This window comes from Gymnoscopelus microlampas (genome assembly GCF_963454915.1).
Source record: "Gymnoscopelus microlampas genome assembly, chromosome: 13".
Classification (NCBI taxonomy): Eukaryota; Metazoa; Chordata; class Actinopteri; order Myctophiformes; family Myctophidae; genus Gymnoscopelus; species Gymnoscopelus microlampas.
In genome coordinates, this window is record NC_139950.1 from 21,419,872 (window position 1) to 21,440,931 (window position 21,060).

A 21,060-nucleotide genomic window follows, 5' to 3' on the forward strand; every position below is an offset into this window, starting at 1 on the left:
AACCATCTAGTGGGTGGGCTTTGTGATACATTTTACCAATTTTTCATGCCCATCCCTCTTGATGTGACCCCCACTCTGGGCCCTTTATGCCGCTGACAGCTCCGCGCAGGAAAACATGCTGCGGCTCTGATAGCATGAAATCGGGAACAAAGACCCCCGGGGAGAGGAGAAGGGGCCCGCCGAGGCGAGCTGTGCTCCGGTCCCGCCTGGCTCTGGACACAAACAGATGTTAGGCCAGCCCCGGCCCTCTTGCCCCCCCCCTGAAAGAGGAGGCCTTGTCGGTGCAATGGGCCTGAGATGCATTGTTTCACGCCTCCTCTAAGACAAAAAGAGAAGCCACTCCTTCTGAAAGTGACCGGCAATATGGCCGTCATAGATAAATCACAGAGGGAGGGTTGAGAGAAAGGCCCATGAATTCTCAATGTGCCACTTAATGGGCGCTCTTAAATATGATGGGATTATTTGTGCGCTGGTGTGAATGGAGCCCGGCGACTCTTAATGTCAGTGGGTAGACTTGTTTAAAAGCCCAGGGTGCCAACGCTGGCTTTTACAGCTGTGTAACAATGAGCCATTCTGTAGAAACATCACTCTGTGACTGACAGTAGAGCTGCCCATCCACAAACCAATCACCATATCACCTCTCCACTTGCAACTTCTTTATCAGCACTGATGCTTTTCTGTCGTTTCTGACCGGAATTTATTATTCTATGTCCAGAATTAGACTTTCCTTCATCTAAACTGTAAGTCGATAGTTGATACAAATAGTGAATTTACTGATTCTAAAATATGAATCTCTCAGGAAAAGGGCTCATATGGAATACTCAAGGTGAACTCAACTGCAGACTACAGAAACTAAACTAAACTGTAGTGGGGGATAGTAGTGAGAATGCTGGCTGGCTAGCTGGCTGGCTGACGTGCGTGTGCGCGTGTAAACCATTACATAACCCCTGAGACAACATGCACCATCCTGGGACTTGCTTGGCACCCCCTCCATCCTTGGGAAAGAAAAACTATTATTGTGCACTGGCTTTGCAGAGGAGTACATTAGTCTTGCAGACTGACATCATACATGCAGGACTCTATGCAGCAGGCACAAAGACACTCCTATCCTTCACAGTTTATGCCACATCTCATTTGGACTAAATGAAAAAAAAAAGTCACAGTTAGCTGTTCCTTCCTGTGTTTTCAAAGGCCCAGGTCCATTCTGACTAACAAAGGACGGAGGGAACAATCAGTCTAGGAAACTGCACGAGACAAACAGATGAGGAAAAATCGAGGGGCAAGCGAAAGTTGATCATGCATGATTTATAGGGAAATTACACTGCTGGAATAAAGTAGCGGTTAAAATAAGGAACAAAAATTCAATAAAACCATTGAATCGAGTCAGATTGATGGACTGATTAGATTATTTCAGAAATGACATTCGGTACTTTAATATTATGAGCATAATCTTGACAGCCATCACAGAATGAAAGCAAATAAATACAAGGCAAGAGTCTTGTCATCCTGTCATCTTTAACAATCTGCTGATTGTGCAATTTATGTGTATACACACACACAAACACTTATTTTGACTTTCACTGAGAGACACACACACACACACACACACACACACACACACACACACACACACACACACCAGCCTAATGGGGCTCCTTACAATATTGAGCATGCATCATCTTACACCGAACCTACAGCGGTAGCCAAGTGCACGTTTGTCCATCCTGTCTCAGCGCCATGCCAAGAGCTTGTACCTAATTTCCTCTGCATAAAATGCTTCTCTCACCCACTCTCACCAACAAGAGCTCATTTGTAAGAAGGGGGCTCCCTGAAGGAGACAAAACATCTCGTTGCTTTCTTGCGGCAGTCTTTCCTGGTGACAGTGAAAGGGCCTGAACCCTGAGCTGTGGTATAGACCGATGACTAGGGCTGTGGAATGTTTTGGAGGAAAGAGAGATGGGCAGAATGTTTAACCACATGAACCCTATAACGCCCCTATTCTGGGGCATGGCCAACATAGGTGAACATTCTGCAAAAAGAGGCGACCGTTGCGAGAAGTTGTTAGCTTGTAGATCTGCTATTTTCAAGATGATGGGACCAAGTGTAGAGCCCCGTGGGACCCTGGTCAGGGAAGTACATAGGGTTTAAGTTGTTAACCTCTTGCTACCAAGGAGAAAACAGGCCTGATTTCACAAAGCTCGTTGTCTTAAAAACTACAAATGGCACAAATCGGGGTCAAGGCTTTTGCAGACTGGCTGTTGGCAGATTTCCGTGTTGGTAGATCACGCGCCAATCCCTGACCACTAGGTTTAAACACGCAAGTGAGCTTGTGCCACGGGACAGTGGTGGTGCAGCCCATGATATCTGCTACTCACTGGTGACTGACCAGTACAGTGCAAGCACCCTATTAGTGGATATCATGTACTATAAGAGCAGTTAGAGTGCACATTGCTGTAGTGTTATACACATCATCATACTCCATGCATTATAATTAGTGCTTGTCGGGCAAAAGCTGTGCCCTACCTTTTGACTCAAATGAGGAAACAAAAATGTTTCCAAGAGCACTGCGTCTTGGACACAGAGTGACAGCTCAACAGTATGTTATAAAGCTGTGGTTCTCAAAAGTGGGGTCCAGGGGCTCTCAAATGGACCTTTGCAGGTTCATTTGGTTCCATTTGTATACTCACTGGTATAAATAATGAGGTAATAACAGTGGGGCCCCTACCCCAGCTATATCTGACAGAACCGGCACTTGAGACATAGGCAGGCACTAGTGAACCCATACAGGCTACATGCAACTTGTGAGTTGCAAGTTGTTTGAGGTTCATGCAACATTATTTATACATAAAACATTTAAAACGTAATCAAAACAACTACTGTACATAGCAGTTTGACTGCAAACATTTATAGACCTTTAATTAGTTTAAACAAATGTAATTTGCTATCCTGTCATTTTTTTCCTTGGGTTGACGTCACAAACTCTTGTTTGTTGCCGTTTACACTGTCAGCTGATCGTAATAAATTAGTATCAGCTGGTCATAGTAATACACAACTTAAAGTCATGCGACGTGATAGACATATCGCTGCATGACCATTTCCACTTAGTGCAACTAAGCAGCATGCAAATTCTCAGTTAATTGCAATGAGCAGTGCTACTCTAATGACAATTCACTTGCATAAAACCATATAAATGTTTCCAGTGTAATGCTGGCCGTAGTGGGCGCCTGAGGGGTAACTCAGGCTACGTCGCTGACCGGGTCCAACCCTGGGAAGCCCAACACAGCAGCACTTGCACCCCCGATCCCAGGCGCTGCTGGTGCCAGGCTCTGTGCTCATCGCTGTTTGGTCGGTCACGCCATCCTAGCATTGGCATGGTGTGCCCAGCTGCCAGCCACAGCACCCCAACACCCTCCCCCCAGCACACAATGGCAATAAGCATGGCTGGCGCCGGGCTCAAACGGCCTGTTGTTAATGAGCAGGACGAACAGAAGCCACTGCTTGTTCTTCAATTTGCCAGCGTTTTAATGATATGGACAGCGCTTCCATCAAAGCCACATTGCTCATGTTACACCCTCATAGCTCAACTCTTTCGCCCTCTCTCTTTCCTCCGTGTATTCATTAGCATCTAACACAAACACAGAGAGGAGCAGAGAGAAGAGCCACTGTTGTCCAGAGGGAATAGTCTCCCCTCTATATCCAGACTGCTTATCTCCGATATAATGGGCCCTCATTGTGATAGATTGGACTCCACTAGTCAGATAATATGCCTTTATTGTATTGTACGGAAACGTCTCTGTCAGTGTGCTCTGGCATGGGTCAAAACTGAGCTTTCAAACCGTTCCTGGGCGTTTGTTTTAACCTGCATGGAGTGCCATATGGGTGGGGTCTAACTGCATCAGGACAACCCAGATATTGACAAATTACCTGACACTCAAAGATAAGTATATTGATTTAGTAGGCAAAACAAAGCATGACAACCATCTGTAAACACAATTGACCCAGGTCTGGTAACAAAGAGCACAAAACAACAACCCTCTGGGGCAATTACAGCTTCACATTTAAGAGTGAAATAATTGAATTACCACGCATAATATGATAATAGTTTACTGTATACCCTGGGGTATCATGACAATAAAACATCAAAATAATAGATACAAATGTGACATGTATCATGACGATACTTTCTGATTAGTTAAGTGTTATTGTTTGGTATAAGGCATTGGTTCTCAAAGTGGGGTCCGAGGACCCCCAGGGGTCCTTGGGGGGTACCAGGGGGTCCCTAGCAAAATTAGTTAATATAGCGCAACAATCATTTTAAGCACTTTAACCATATTTTACACTTTGGCTATTTTAGAAAAATCCCTGGCACAAAATATTTTTGAGATGGGGGTCTGCAGCCAAATACATGTCATTTTGGGGGTCCTTGACATGAAAAAGTTTGAGAACCACTGGTATAAGGACTGGTGGGTTTGTGTGTGTGTGTGTGCGCGCGCGTGTATTTACATGGATTTCCATGTAGCTGGGAAACTGATGGCAGCCAGAAAGGGTCATGGTCCCCAGTGTCGCAGGTCCCTCAGAACAGAGGCCCAATCAGTGCTAGCCCACTGGTTAATGGATGGATGGCCCCCAAAATTAATTAGCCTGACTAATGTAGTGTACACTTAATTATACTGGCTGCCTTTTGATTTATAGCAGGCCAGACACACATACACACACGATAGTTCAAGTCTGGCTAAAAAGGAGGGGGGATGAAAAAAAACATTTAACCACTACTGGTGAAAATTATTTCCCCAGAAAAGGGTTCACCAACTGGGACAATGTCCAGCTGCATTACATCAGTAATCAGTTTCAACTTGAGGGTAGTGATGCAAAGTGTATGACAATGTAGACATTAGACAAACATGAGGAAATATTAAACTACAAATAAACTAAATTGATGTACCATTCAAGGACAAAATACTGCCCACATGTGGACACACACACACAAACACACACACACACACACGCGCGCGCGCGCACGCACCAAAAATGCCTTTTCTCACTTTTTTTCGGCGTGTGCTGTGAGAGCCCAGAATGTGAGAAAAATGAATGATCCATCATTCTGGCTTACCATTACAGAGCTATTTTACAGCATTTATTAGGAGTGAGGCTAATCCACGGCCCCACCTTTAATTTCATGCTCCTCAAGTGAGAGAAAGGACGGAGGACAAAAGGCGGGAAGATTGATGCACGGGACGGCCCCCTGCACTTCACGCAAGGCACAGACAGGGAGCGCTGCTCAAAAACACTCCCCATGGGCTGAAACTCTTTCAAATAGCAGGAGCAACGAGAGGCCAGCTAGCCTAATGAAATCTGCCCATGTAGCAGCAGATCAGCTCCAATTAAAAACAGGCCCACGCCATGTCACGGGGACAGTAGATCAAGTCCGCAATTAACCTTACGGCTGGCCTCTATCAATCCTTAAATTGGAGCGGGCCGGCCAGCAGCACACAATCTCTGCAGATATTAAATTTACGTTCTATTAAGTTTAATTAGGAAGGATTTTAAATATACTGGGAGTCCAGGCACGGAGCCCTGGGCCTGTCATTGGCACCACTGATTCACGACCACGGGACACCTCTGGACACACACACACACACACACACACACACACTACACCTCTTCAACAGCCACAACCTCTCTTCACCAGGCTAGTCCAGGACACACTGAGCCCACAGGTGGTCGCTCTGCTACAACCCCGCACACACACACCCCTCTATTGACATTACATTAAAGGAGAATAAGCTAAGAAGCATGTTACAATGTGGGCAACATCACGTATTGGCTAACAGCCTGAGATATCTGACACCTGCAGCAGCAGGCTAGTTGGCCACAAAAAACATCAGCTAAAAAAATGTCTCAAAAGGCGAGCCCTTTTCCCTGGCTGGGATTTCCCCCAAATCATTAAACTGGTCTGGAAAGTGTCCATGCCGCAACTTTAAAAGCTCGAAAGCCCTTTAATACATGGTTGATTAACAACATGCATCAACACATCCGTCCACCTCCACCCATCTCAAGCTTGGCCGACCTCGTCGTCCCTCACACCCTGGCTGGGACACCTGCATCTCTCTCCTCTGGATGGGGACACCACCAACCCAGGGCTCCCATGTCGTACACTGTAGGACCTGGAAGCTTTGTGAACCTCATTCCCAAGATAGGTGGGGGTACCAGACCCCCCCATTCCAGGGGAGAAAAGGAGTGTAGGTGGGGGTACCACCAGACCACCTCTGGGCAGCTCAGCCCCAGCATTAGTCTCCACGTGGCTGTGTCTTTTGTCCGCCAGTCAAAGGGCCACTGAATGGGGGTCAATTGAAGCCAATTCCCTCTGTCGGTCACAATTAATGGGGCAGCCCTGGCGGAGGGAGGGGAGGGGGGTGCAGGCCTCTGGATACTGATCCTGCTGTACAAGCATGCCAGGAATTGGCCACCTGTATCCAACCCTGGGACAATGTCATACCCATCTCACCCCTCCCCAGCCCACCTCCTATTCCGTGCATGCATGCATGCACGCACAGACAGACAGATACATTTATAAACGTCCCCCCCATTCTCTCTTACCCACCCACCCAAAAAAGGAAGGATGGGTGTGAGAAAGGAGTGGCTGGCGGCTGTACAGAGCATAGACATCCACAATGGATCCAACACACCGATGAAGAGGAGCAGTGTAGCATGCAGCTGTTCAGAAATGTACCGAGTGTGTTTTCTAAAAATTAATCATTGGCTCTTCTCACAAGGTAGGGCCCCGAGGAAACCATAGGGGCTCTGCAATGGGTGTTATCAGGAGCATCCCCAAACGTTTTAAACATTTTCACCTGTAATGACAAGCTCATAATAGGGAGGCCAAAGTTAAAACATGTTTTAATTGAATTTCATCCATTGAGCACATTCATTCATTCATTGGGCTGTCAAGATTACAACATTTAAGTTGACGATTAATTGTCATACAAATAATTGCAATTAACGATTTTATTGTGTTTTTGGCATTGAAAAAAAAAGGCTTTTAGGCTTCGTAATCAAAAATTCACATGACATATTTAATCATTTCATACTTACAAAAAACGTAAAAATAGCAGAAATAGCTGATCTACAAGCTTACAACGCGTCACGTAAGCTTGTAGAACTGGTATTTCTGCTATTTTCAATGTATTTTTCAACATGGAAACGATTATGACAAAATAATCGCGATTATCTCAAATAATCGCGATTATCTCAAATAATTGCGATTAGACGATTATGTAATCATTTTGACAGGCCTATTCATTCATTCATCCATCTGTGTAAATCAAAACTATGTCCATGGCAAAAACCCCTACAATCACAAAGGGAGAGACAGAGAGAGAGTGTGTGAGAGAGTAAAAAGAGTGAGCATGAGTGTGTGGGCCTCTGTGTGGGTCCGAATCAATCTTCGGATAAGTATGGAAGATCGATCCGACACAGGCCCCTCCTTCTACAGTCAAGCACTCTGGTGGATGTGTGCTAATTGTCCTGCTGACATTAATTGTCATTAAAAGGGCCTAAAACGGCCTCTTGGCTGTGAGTTACGTGCCACGTTCGAGACTTACGCCCCCCCATTTGTTTACCCGGTGACATCATTGCTCTTCTACCACTAACATGCAAGTCGCTGTTAACCCGTTAAATCCGGGAACGTATCAACAAATGTCTTCTAAATCTTTTAAAACTGGTTTCTATATCAGTGGTGCTCAAACTTTTTCATGTCAAGGACCCCCAAAATTATATGTATTTGGCCGCCGACCCCATCTCAAAATATGTAGTTCCAGGGACCCACAGAAGCAAATATTTGAGTTACAAATGTTCTCTTTAAAAAGATATATATATTCAAAGATTTGCACACATTTTCACGACTTTTCAAAAAATAGCAGATCTACAAGCTCGTAGCGTGGCACTCGTTGCCACGCTATGAGCTTGTAGATCTGCTATTTTTGAATAGGCAAAGTATAAAAATAATGGTTATAGCTAAAAATCTAAAAAGCGTTCCCGGATTGAATGGGTTAAATCAGACAGTTTCAGGCGCTGCGTGGGATGGGTTTATATGAGGCGATTGCTGCTCCTTTAATGAGTGTCTCACAAAGATGACATCATCAGCCACTGGCTGAAATGGCCTGTGTGGTATGTATAAGTAGGCTCTATCAAAGAGGGTGGGGGAGTGTGGGGGGGACAGTGTGACTGGTGGTTTCATTCCACCGCTCTAACTTCCTGAGGGTCTCTCCAGTCTAAAGATGCCCCCCGCAATGCCTGCCTGCCCCCTTCAAACAGGGCAAATCAATCAGATACATCTGGCCTAACAAATTGGTGCCTGTGTGTGTCCTGTGTGCATGAGAGTGGGGCCAAGGTGCATAAGAAAGGAGCTGGGCGGTGGGGGGACGGACACACGGGGGCAGAGACGGACACACACCGATGCAGGCCCCTTACACATCCCTGGAAAAGGGGTCGTGACCCCCGCTCCACTTAAACAGCATTTCAGAGTGGTAGGGACAGAGGAGAGGGTAAGCGCTTACCTACCACAGCGTAATGTGGAGGGTCGCCAAGAAAACAATATGATAGCCTTTTTGCATCCCTTTTGGCTAGGTGTCTGATACTGCGTAAATGGAAAGAACAATTCCCACCAACTTTTAAAATCATGGGTTAATGATATAATGCATCACTTGACTTTGGATAAATGTGTTACTCCACAAGGGGGTGTGCTCTGAAATTTTACACTATCTGGCAAACCTTTTTAACATATACAGAGGATGAATGCTACTGACATTAATGACCCATAATACTGACCCCACTGTATTTGTTTTTGCATTATTATATATTTTTGTGTATTTTCATTTTTTATTTCATTTAATGATACATATTCTACTGTGTATACTTAACTTCTTTGACTTGTTTTTATCCATGTTTTACAATTTCTTTCAACTTTCATTGCAAATGTGTCTTACTTGTTTGTATTGTCTTTTTTTTGGTTAATGGTACAACAAGATACCAGGGTTGTGGCTCTTTCGGAGCGGGACCTTTGAGGGGTGGGAGGGGTAACATGCACTGTTTTTGTGTGCTTTTGTCTTATTGACCTTATTGATTGTATGTGAATTGGAAAATACCAATAAAGAAACCTTGAACAAAAAGAGTAATGTGGAGGAGGGGGCGTCATCTCGATTAGATATAGAGGATAGACACAGATAGGCTAGGGTGATGACCAAATCATCTCACACAAACACACCTGAGTTTATAATTCATTGATTGATTCAGTCTGGTTGGTTCCAGCGTACAATCGTTTCCCCGCCAACGTGGAGTGCACCTGCGTGCTTTAAAGCACACGGAAATGTTATTACGATTCATACTGACAGATGGTATCCAAAATATAATCTTAATCAGATGTAATGAGATGTATTTTAATGCTAGGCTAGCCATGATTATAAGTTAATATAAAATGCCGTCCTCCTGCCAGCCTCCTCAATAGCTCCAGTGTTTGCACATCTGCTGTTGCTGATGTGGAATTAGTACCTTGACTTGTTATCGCTACAGCAACGTGTATATCTGCACATGACCAGAGCCTAACGTGATCCAATTAGAGCACCGAAATCCAATGTACCGCAGAGATTCCCAGGCGATCAATGGCTACACTTGGGTACAGCGCAAGCCAAACATACAGTGCAAAAAAAAAAAAAGTGCTGACATGAACAAAATGCTTCTGAGTGAAAACATATGACCTCTCCATCCCCGTTTTGAGGTGAGGCAGAAAACGGAGGGCAATTTGATGCGCCCCATAGTGGTCGGATGTCTAAAGTGCGGCCTACATCAAAAGCTCTCTCCTAGCTTACCTCACAGGATGAAGTCCTTCCTGAGTCATTTGAGCAAAACCCTCTCCATTCAGAGAGCTTCCCCTCCTCTTTCCTTCTGCTTTGAATGGGGCTCTGGTTGAAATGAACAATGCCCACACCTTGAACAGGCCCTCTGATACGGCAGCCATTGTGTTTGAAAGAGAGAGGGTCACCCAGACTCACCCACCCTCCCAACACTCACTCTCTCTCACACACACACACACACACACACACACACACACGAGTTGTTGTCCTTCTCAGTTATCATTGGGCACCACTGTCTACCCCTTTATGGCACGTTATGCCACTGACCCCCAATCTCCTCATGAGGAATGCTGAATGACTGCACAACACTGCCTCTCCCTGACCTCATTTGCACCAAGAGAAGGGGAGGGGGAGGAGGAAGGAGGAGGGGGCAGCCAGGGAGGAAGGGAGAGAGAAAGAGAAGTGAATGGCACCATAACATAACAATGCACTTGGAGGCTCAGTTGGCAAACACAGCTGGGCCAGCCACAGTAGAGCAGATAATGAACCATAACTCTGAGGGCACAGTGGGCTACCAAAGTTACTTGGAATTTACAGCAACACACACACACACACACCCACACACACACACACACACACACACACACACACACACACAAACACGATGCATACATACATACTGTACATATTCTAATACATCAAAAATGTATCACACAGACTCATGCATGCTTAACCACATCGACTCTGGCGTCCCTATATTGGGCAAGTCATGCCCATGTTTTTTCTTTTTCGCTTTTCAGAAATGTCCAACAGTTGCAAAAATAGCATATCTGCAAACTCACAACGTAGCAAAATATGACACGGTGTGTCCATTTAGATTGTCTATTTTTGTTGCATGACAAGTATTTAGCATTAGTATTTAAAGTGGTTAAGTTCTGAAAAGGAACCATTATTGTGCATGTAAAGACACCTCCCTGCGCGCGCGCGCGCGCACACACACACACACACACACACACACACACACACACACACACACACACACACACACACACACACACACACACACACACACACACACACACACACACACACACACACACACACACACACACACACACTCTTTGGGGTGCTGGACACATATCTGGAGCTGGAAATACACACAAATCATTAGGCCTGCCATCATTCATATTTCGGCTATGATCCAAAACCACTCACCTCAATAACCTCCTTTGAGTCCAACCTGAAGTTGAAGTCCCCGAAGACAAAATATGGCAGCCTCTCATACCGCTGGTCCGTGATTCTGCAAAATGACACAAGTTATCACTGAGGTGGTTTCAAACAGTCAGCAGTTGATTCATCTGTGATGGATCCTGGCAGGGCATCCAATTAATAAGGGCCACAGCATCCGACAAATATTGATCCTCCAAAAAAAGTTGATTCTAAAAAACTGTTTGCTGCAGGAAAACATTTCTAATGAAATGCATTCCTAGAGGCCTCTGAAAATGATTATTAAACATACAATTATTAAAAAATATACTGCATCATGAATAAAGCACATTACCCTGAAATGCATAAAAAGATTATGAGTTGCAGTTTGTGATTGGCTGAACAGGTCAAGTGCTGATTCCCCTGATCTAAGGTTTTTGCTTAATGAGGACCACAGCACCACCTGGTGGTCTGCACACCTTAGGGGGAGAAAAGTGTTTCACCTTGAGTGAGGAGAAACAAAAAATGTGTGTTTGCAAATTGTCTCTGTAGCCATTTAAGTGAATGCTTTTGGACTGGCCTTTTTGTTTTTTATGGTTTGCTTTTTATGGCATTCGTGATTTATCGTGACAGTAAAAAGTATAGAGGGGACCAAAAGATGGCAGAGAGACAGAAAGGATGATGGGGTACGTACTGTCTGGGATGAGACGAGGAACACCCACAAAATAAAGAAAGAAACATAAAGAAGCAATAATGAAGAGCACAGGAAGTACACTGTAAAATCATGAGTATTCATTTAACTATGAGAGTGTACAAATGTAACCAAATGGACCCATAAGGGGGCAATGTAACACAACAGTTACATTTTGTTACATTTGTAGACTCTCAGAGTTATTAATTGATAACACAGAGGATGTGTGTGTGTGTGTGTGTGTGTGTGTGTGTGTGTGTGTGTGTGTGTGTGTGTGTGTGTGTGTGTGTGTGTGTGTATATATATATATATATATATATATACACACACACACAGTATATACAAAGCAAAATCCTGAGTGTTAATTTGTGTCAGTGTGCATTTTTAAACTACTTAAATGAACACTGAAGATTTCACAGTGTATGGGCACCCCTGAGCTTAAAGGAGGAGTTCACCCAAAAAATGACTTATTTTCTATCAATTGCACACCCCATGAAGCCTTGAATCCATGGATTTATTTTTGTTTTTGTGGCATTCCTAAGCCAATAATTTGATTCCCGTCTCCTACCGGCTAATGTATCCGGTAGGAGACACAAAGTAGATTATTTGTGTCTCCTACCGGATACACACCCAGTCATCAAATTATTGGCTTAGGAATGCCACAAAAACAAAAATAAATCCATGAATTCAAGGCTTCATGGGGTGTGCAATTGATAGAAAATAAGTCATTTTTTGGGTGAACTCCTCCTTTAAAAAACAAATTCCCCCAATATGTGATTAAAGAGATTTCCAAATTAGAGAAAGCAAATAGTGAATTATTTTCTTATTAAACTATTATTTAAATTATTCTATTACTGTAGTTTTGTTCACAGAATCGCAGGAGCATGAGAGATTGATAACGACTGCAAAACAATCTCTCAGCCTGTACCCAAGTCCAAACCCCACACTGCAGCAAGAGATATCTTCGTGAATTTGAACTTGAATTTACGGTTTAATACGTAAATGCCTAGGTTGAGGACAAGTTTCAATAGAACACACAGACTTGGACTTTAGCTAATGATTAAGCCTGACTTATACTCCATCGTACAACAGTGTCACTCGTGGAAAATAGCAGATCTACAAACTCACGTGTCTCACATGCAACGTGCAACACCGCAGTACGACGGGAGTATAAATTACTAAGCATTACTCTCTTGTTTGTGCCCATTTTATGTCTCTTATGGCTGTTTTTAATCAAATATACTTTTATGGCTCTTGGCTTGTTAATATTTTTGATGTACTACACTCATAAACGCTTTTTTTCCTTCCCAGGGGGTACGTGGGAGTCCTCCGTGTGGGAATATTCATGGAGTCCAGAACCTCCGTGACATGGAATGCTTCCAGAACTCTGGAACCTCGTGGCATCCCCGCGCATTTCAGAAAGAAATGCACCTAAGCGACATATAATTAACTCCTCTACCTCATCACTGACTTAAAAGTGGCTCCTCCACAGAGCAGAGATAAGAAATTAAAGCCCGGGGGGGAGGGGGGTATGCCCAGCCTCTTGAGTAATTAATGATTCAGGATGCTTGGCTCGCTATCTCTGCTAATCGGGGGGGATAAATCTCAGCGTAGACTTCCCAGGCCCTGATAACAATATATTTATGGGGCCGTAAAGAGAGATGCCTCTTCTCTGTGGTGGGTCTCTCCTTTGGCTGGCTGTCGTAAAGAATGGCCAGGAAGGAGGTGGAGGGGATGGGTGGGGGGGGCATGGGGGATTGGAGTCAGACGCTGGGAAAATAATAGCTATTATACTAAAGACTACATTTTGTCACTCCATTATATTAAGTAGAAAGTAAATAATTTGATCGGTCGCTCGGGTGTCAGCTGCTAACAAGTACATAACGCATGTCAACCGAAAATTACCTTTCAGTTTTTTTTCTCGCTTGTTATGTGCATGTGCATATTTCAGTGATGGAAAACTTTCCATAATGGCATGATGGCCGTTTAGAGGGGATGGATATCTAGGATTTTACAGTGTGTCTATGCTTGCTTGCATATGCTTTGCAAGACACAAATGAAGGGTTCTTTGCTAGATCAAATATTTGGAATCTGATAAAAGTGACACCCACTTTAAAAAAAATCATAGCATAGCATATTTTATTATCATTAAAACATTTTTTTGTTTTTTTTTGTTTAGAGTTTTTTCGAGAAGTCTAAATGCCAAAAGTGTCTAAACTGGTAACTGGTCCCTGGAATGGGCTTAAAAAAGGACTCCATGCTGGGAAGGCTATTCAACTCTAGCACCTATCATGTAATAGTCTACACTGTAATTCTATATAATCCTAATTTGACAAGACAAATACATTTCTACATTCTTGGAGTTACAAATGGATAAATTAACACTGAGGATTAGCAGTTAGAATGAGTGTGTGTGTGTGTGTGTGTGTGTGTGTGTGTGTGTGTGTGTGTGTGTGTGTGTGTACACACACACACACACACACACACACACTTGTGCACACATTAGCTTGCTAATACACTCTGAACAACACCAGTGATGTCATTGACGACCTTCCATCCTGGTGCTAAAAGACTGGGCTCTATTCAAATCGGGCCAGCGGCCCAGTTTATCCCGTTGTCCTCTTAAGGCAGTGTAATAAAATGGCCGTATACAGGCGGCTGTGCTGTCGTTACAGGCGTGGGAACTAATGTATTCCTTGTTTTAATAAGCCATTTACTGTGCTTCTGTTACTTTGGGTGACGAAAATAACAGTCAAGATAATTCTAATAAAAACCCATTTGATTTCAATTGATTCTAGCCAGTCGCCCACTGCCAGCATGCCCAGTGACTGTGAGTGACATGATTTAGATAACAGCTGAGGGTAAGCAGGGCATCACACGACTGAAGGAGATATGAAAGCGAAAGAGCGTGGATAAAACAAAATAAAAGAGAGAGTAGGGCAGAGGCTGAAATTAAGAAAATGAAGAGAGGCACTGAGAGAAAATGAGTGAGAGAGAGAAACTATTACAATTGAGGCATTTAGCAGACATTCTTGTACAGAGCCACTCTCAAGTACGAGATCAGAGTAATGGCATGAACCCTGATCAACAAACGACAGGGTAAATAACTTAAGTAGAGTGCAGGGACAACAATTTAGTGCTTCAAAAACTAGGACACCAGGTAAACAATCCTGGCATCTGTCTAAACAACATGCTATCTAAATAACATTCTTAACGTTATGGTGGTCAAGCAAAACAAAAAGTAACAAAACATGTGAACAAGTAACTAACATAAGTCTGCATAGTACAACTAGCTAAACAAAATAGGTGACAAGAAGGGATACAAGGAAAACAGAGAGGGTGAAATTAAGAAAATGAATAGAAGCATTGAGAGAGGGGGGGGCGAGAGAGAGAGAGAGAGAGAGAGAGAGAGAGAGAGAGAGAGAGAGAGAGAGAGAGAGAGAGAGAGAGAGAGAGAGAGAGAGAGAGAGAGAGAGAGAGAGAGAGAGAGAGAGAGAGAGAGAGAGAGAGAGAGAGAGAGAGAGAGAGAGAGAGAGAGAGAGAGAGAGAGAGAGAGAGAGAGAGAGAGAGAGAGAGAGAGAGAGAGAGAGAGAGAGAGAGAGAGAGAGAGAGAGAGAGAGAGAGAGAGAGAGAGAATGACAGAGAAAGTGAGAGAGTGAGCAAGTGAGCAGGCGTATGTGTTTTTCCCCACAGCCCGAGGCAGTCTCTTTTCTCCTCTCTGTGCCACAGCTTTATTCCGCTAACAGCCATGTCTAATACCCACAGCCTTGCTGTTTTGTGTGCGGGCCCTAGGTATCAGCCACAGGTCAGAAGGTAACCCTCTGTTTACAAGATCATTTCCTAAAGCACTCATGGTGACCCGCTCCGTGTGAAAGTTGACTTTTGCCTGGCCTTTGTGGGGGTGGGGGCAAAGAATCACCACATTAGCTACAGCGGACTGGGTGTGAATGGGGCCTCAGGGTGGGGGGTCCCGGGGGCCCTTGGCCACAACCTTCCCGTCCTTCGCAGCGGGGGGCCCCATTAGCAGCGTCATCGCAGTTCATTCAGGCAAACTGTAACAGTGTCAGCGACATTCTCCCACAAAGACGCACTTCTTTACACAGTCTATAAACACGCTGCCCCCCCACCAATTCATCCAGTGGTGACACTACTGAAAGGGGCTGTTCTCACTGAGGGGGTGTGTGTGTATGTGTGTGTGTGTGTGTGTGTGTGTGTGTGTGTGTGTGTGTGTGTGTGTGTGTGTGTGTGTGTGTGTGTGTGTGTGTGTGTGTGTGTGTGTGTGTGGAGGACATTAGTAAGGCCTTCCTGAGGGAGGGAGGTACACAAAGACGGAGGTTAGATCCTAATTTATAACATGCCCCCCATCGCTGCTGCTCCCAGGCTCCTTATTATAGTACTGGTGCAAAGTGGCCAGAGCACATTATACTACTGGACTGGTGTGAAGTGGCCAGAGCATATTCTCAATCACATGTACACTCACAAACTTGCCACACATAAGTGAACCGACACACACTCAGACCCACTTACACTCTACGTAAAGTACGGATACAGATGGGGTCTCTCCGTCCATACAGTTCTATCGGTCAGCTGCACGAGGCCCCAGGGCTTACAGTGTACGGCATGTGCGGACCAATACCAGAGGAAACCATGGGGGGCAGTGGTGATCCCCAGCCAGGAGGACACAGCAAACGGCACACAGCGAAGAAAAAACACTCGGTACATCGCTGGGCCATAGAGCTATATAATGTAGAAGAGGGCACAGAAAATCTCTGTCCACTCATTTCAGTGAAAGTTGCTCGCCCCAGAATTATCTCTTTTTAAGGCGTTTTGAGGCCATACTGTAGATGATGCGCTCTAGCGTTTGAGGCCATAGAGGATGTGCATTAGTGTCCTTAACGCATCTTATACCACCATGCTTGTTGTAATGGCAAGCTGCCATTACCAGAGTTGGCCACTTGTCAACTTTTGCTTCAATCAGCCCTCTACCGGTCCCGGTGAACTTTGCAGACGTCATAGCTAAATCTTTTTTTTTTCAGTAGATATCTTACAAGACTTAGTTACAAGGTTTTGTTTGTCAATTTATTCAGTTCTAGGAAACCACAACCTGTGGTACAGAGCCTCTGGGCAGGTTAAATCACCCTGCTCTCTAGTGGATGAAACGGTTGAACCTCAATATAGACAAAGTATGGAGGAGAGCATGCGTTCGGGGCATATCAATACATGTTACATACGCATCTGTTCTGAACGTGAGAAAAAAAAGGGGAAATGTTTGTTACCAAGTTGCTTATTTTTAACCTATAATGTTTTCAGATACATATTTTAGTGTGCTGATTACGTTTACAATGAGTAATACACCGTCTGGACGTCATCTTGAATGAGATTCAAAGCGGAGTAGTTGTGTAATTAAAATCAGCTGTGTTTGGAGGAGCGTGAGCTATGGGAATCACACAGGTGAACGAAATCAAGATTCATTTATATTCATGAAAGTTGCTCTATGTCATCACACAGCGTTTTTGTTTACAGGAAGTAATTAATATGGCTTTTTAGGGACTTCTGATTTCAAAATACACAAAAAAAAATGTTCCCCTTTTTTTTGGCATCTATTGTTAGGTATGCCCATATGATGACCACGGATATGCTCTAAAATTGTGAAAAACATATTTTTCATTTCACTAGATCTTTAAAGCTACATTCCAGGACTTATTTTAATGAACAAAATGATATGTTAACCAAACTTTATCATAAAGCATGTTTACCAGTATATCTGCAGTGGTTTGAGGTGGTCTCTCTACTCTCACATTGAAAAATGTAGACCCTGGGGTCGGGTCAGGCACCTTCTGGTTGACAATGTCAATTAAGTCATTTCAAGCTGACCAGATTGGACACTAGATGTGCCGCCATCTTTATTGTAGTTCAGACACCGTTGCAATTACCTCTCTGTCGGGAGATATAAAAAACGTAAGGATTGTAACTTTGACCATTACTGTGCACACACACACACACACCCCAACAACAACATGATTGACACAAAACTATCAACAACAAAAAAAATCTCCTCACACCAGCCTCAATCCCTCACTGAGCTTATGGAAGATTAGGTGGAATGACTGAATGATTGACATTTAAGCAGAGTCATAATAGACCATCTTTATAGGATTATAAGGCTGTGACTTGGGGCCAGGTCAGGACCAGATTGACAAGATGACTTATCATGAGTTGGCCGGTCCGATTTGACTGCGCACACAATAGCTCGAGCCGGGCGGCGTGAGTCATTGTTACGTGAATGTTGAGAATTTTGGAGAGAATGTTAACATTGTGAAGAATGTGCTGGGCGACGTCTGGCTGAAAGGGACAGGGGTGACCCCCGCCAAGACCTTTGACACTGTGGGACGGCCACCCCTATATCCCTTCTCTCCCCCCACCTGGGTCCCCCATCTCCCCACCCCACCCACAGATCTATGGGCCCTCCACAACTCACAACCCTAACCTACAGACTCCTGGGTCCTCCATAATCCCAACCCCACCCCGCAGATCTGTGTAACCAAGCTGTTGGGATGAGGTGTTGGCGGGGCGGAGTCTACTGCGGTCACACAGGGGTTAGGAGGACAAGTTAACTGTAAATAGTTTTTCTGTACACTCAGAATGATGTTGTATATACCGGTGGTTCTCAAAGTGGGGTACGAGGACCCCCAGGGGTCCTTGAGGGGCTTCCAGGGTTCCCCAGACAAATGGTGGATAGTTAGGAACCAAATGGACCCTTTTGTGGCTGTAACTCTGGTGGTCCGTGGTCTAATGCAGGGGTTCTCAAAGTGGGTTTCAGGGACCCCATGGCCCTACATACATCACTTATTTTCAAACAAATCTTGACATGAGATGGAACCCCCATCTCAAAATATTTTGTTCCAGGGACCCCCAGCAGAAGCAAATATTTGAGTTACAAATGTTTGCTTTAAAAATATAATATATTCAAAGATTTGCACACATTTTCACGATTCTGTAGCTCATAGCGTGGCAGCCAAAAAAAAATCAAAATGTCACAGATGCGTTCCCGAATTGAATGGGTTAATGTTGTGTTTACCAATAGCAACCGACAAATCCCACTCGTTGTAACCTTTAATGTTGGCTGTGTCAACTTGACTGACAACAGGCATAACATCATGACAAATTGATGACCGTATAGTCACGTCTGGACACTCTGCATCCATTCCTCCCTGCTGGACTCTCACAGTCTCACAGAAGCTTTTAGTGGAGGAAATGGGTGGGAGGCGGGGGGGGGGGGCTGGGAGGGCGGGGTGATAAACAGGTCCACTGTAGGCAGAGAGAAACTGATTGGGAAGGATTAACCTCTGACCCCACAGGCCTCCCAGGGTGAAGAGCCAGTTCACAGAGTCACACACAGTGACACCACGCACTCATGCGCATACACACACACACACACACACGCATGCAGGTGCGCGCGTGTGTTTTAAAGTGCATGTGTGGACACACAAGCTTGTGTTGTTGGAGGGGAAAATGAAAACCACTACTAACAATGATCTGGTAACTGTAATTGTATTAGAATGAATAAGCAAAAAACAGTAGGTCCCTGCAGGTGCACTTAAGAAAATCGAGAGAGCAAGAAAGCATTTCTCAGTTTGATACTATTGCAAAATAACACACAGCAAATTAAATGAAGGCATCTTTGAAGAAGTTTACCGTGCTCAACATGACGACAACGTAAAAGCATGCACTGGAAAACATGGTATAGCAAAGTATGCATATGCACGCACATATATTCGCACACACACTCATGTGCGCACACACACACACACTCCACTCTAATAAATTCATCCTGCTTTATGGAGGATCTGCCCGCGATTATCCAGTCCACCCTTTTCTAGCTGAACATGTCTATTGGCTGGAAACTAGCCGGCCTTTCTCTGCTCTTTTCAGCCCCTTGTTCTGGGAAAAGCCTAAAGGGAAACATTTAGATTGGAGGGCTCTTTGAGACACGCTGACAGTTGACTGATGACCGTCCATAAAATGACAAAGCATCGCTGTGTGGTGGCCAGTGTGGCCCACTGCCTCCCCATGGGAAACTAATTGCTCTGAATTGTTAACGGCAACATTATTTTTCTGCCAATCATTGCTTTTCAATGCCCCGAAAATGAGCATGAAACAAGTCTTTTCAGCGAACAAAACGGTTAAATGTCCCCAATGTTGATCAAATTAACTTCAGGCCCGTGACAATGGACTATATTTGTGTGAAAATAATGGTGCGACACAAAGGCAGCCATTATGCCGAGATTTCACAGTTGTAATGTAAAACTGTTCTCCCCTGAACCGGACCAGCCACCCTGAATGGGGCGTTGAAAAAAGAAACAAACTCCAGCATACAAAAGAGTTCTCTTTTTTTCCCTTCTTTTTTTTAAGGAAGATGGGGGGAGGCATGTTGATTTTATCTCGAGCTATCATTTCACATGCTCATTTGGTAACCGTGTTTCCCATCCTCTTTGGCAAATTATAACATCCTTTTGACTCCATCAGCTTTCCCTGGAGGAACTAACTGAATTAGGCCATCTTTTTTTACTTACAAATGCTACAGGCAGCACTTTGTCTCCTTATGCCCGATTTATACTTTGTTCCGCATCGTGTTACGCATCAAAGCCGATCTACAAGCTCACAACGGGTCGCACCACGACACCCTTGAGATTATTGTAGATCTGCGATTTTCTATGCACAACACCGGCACACAACTAAGCAAAACAGTTGCAGCGGTTCAAAGGAGTTTTCCAAAATGGTTTAATAACATCTCAGCTGGAGGGAAAACAGAAAAGTAAATAAATCAATGAATAAAATCTGGGAGAGCATATTGTTGTGTACTCACACACTCTATAAAAAGCTTTACATAATTACAAAACAATGATCGAGGCGTATCTGAGGCAACAGAGTACATAATGCTTGACGCGGCGCTGGGGCGCTCCTACAGTATTTGCCACTTTCAAAGGGAAGGAAAAACAAGCAGGGGCCGCATTTCAAGCAGGGCTTTGCCTTTGCTCTCATGGAAGTGGCCCACACATCAGCCCTGGCTAACAGAGGAGTGCTGTTTTTGATGTGACTCAATAGCGAGGTCTGGCTAGCTAAACGCTGTTCCTTCTCAGCATTGTTCCCTGGGGACCTTGAAGCGCTTTGGAGATAAACACCGTTTAGCAGTTAAAAGGGCCACAGAGGGAAAAGGCTTATCAGATGTGTTTCTCAATGGGCCGTAAGCAGCATTATTAAGGCGCTGGGGCCCCCAGATAAGGGAGCAGGGCTGAAGTTTGTGACACGAGATCT

At 44.4% G+C, this 21,060-nt stretch overlaps 1 protein-coding gene across 1 annotated transcript in view; it reads right to left on the minus strand.

Moving 5' to 3' along the window:
- The window catches only part of inpp5a (inositol polyphosphate-5-phosphatase A), a 176,284-nt gene that overhangs the window by 39,642 nt on the left and 115,582 nt on the right, over nt 1-21,060 (minus strand). Inside the window, exon 9 of the mRNA XM_084075355.1 lies at nt 11,064-11,148. Within this exon, the coding sequence (XP_083931481.1) occupies nt 11,064-11,148 (85 nt within the window). The remainder of the gene's footprint in view (nt 1-11,063; nt 11,149-21,060) is intronic.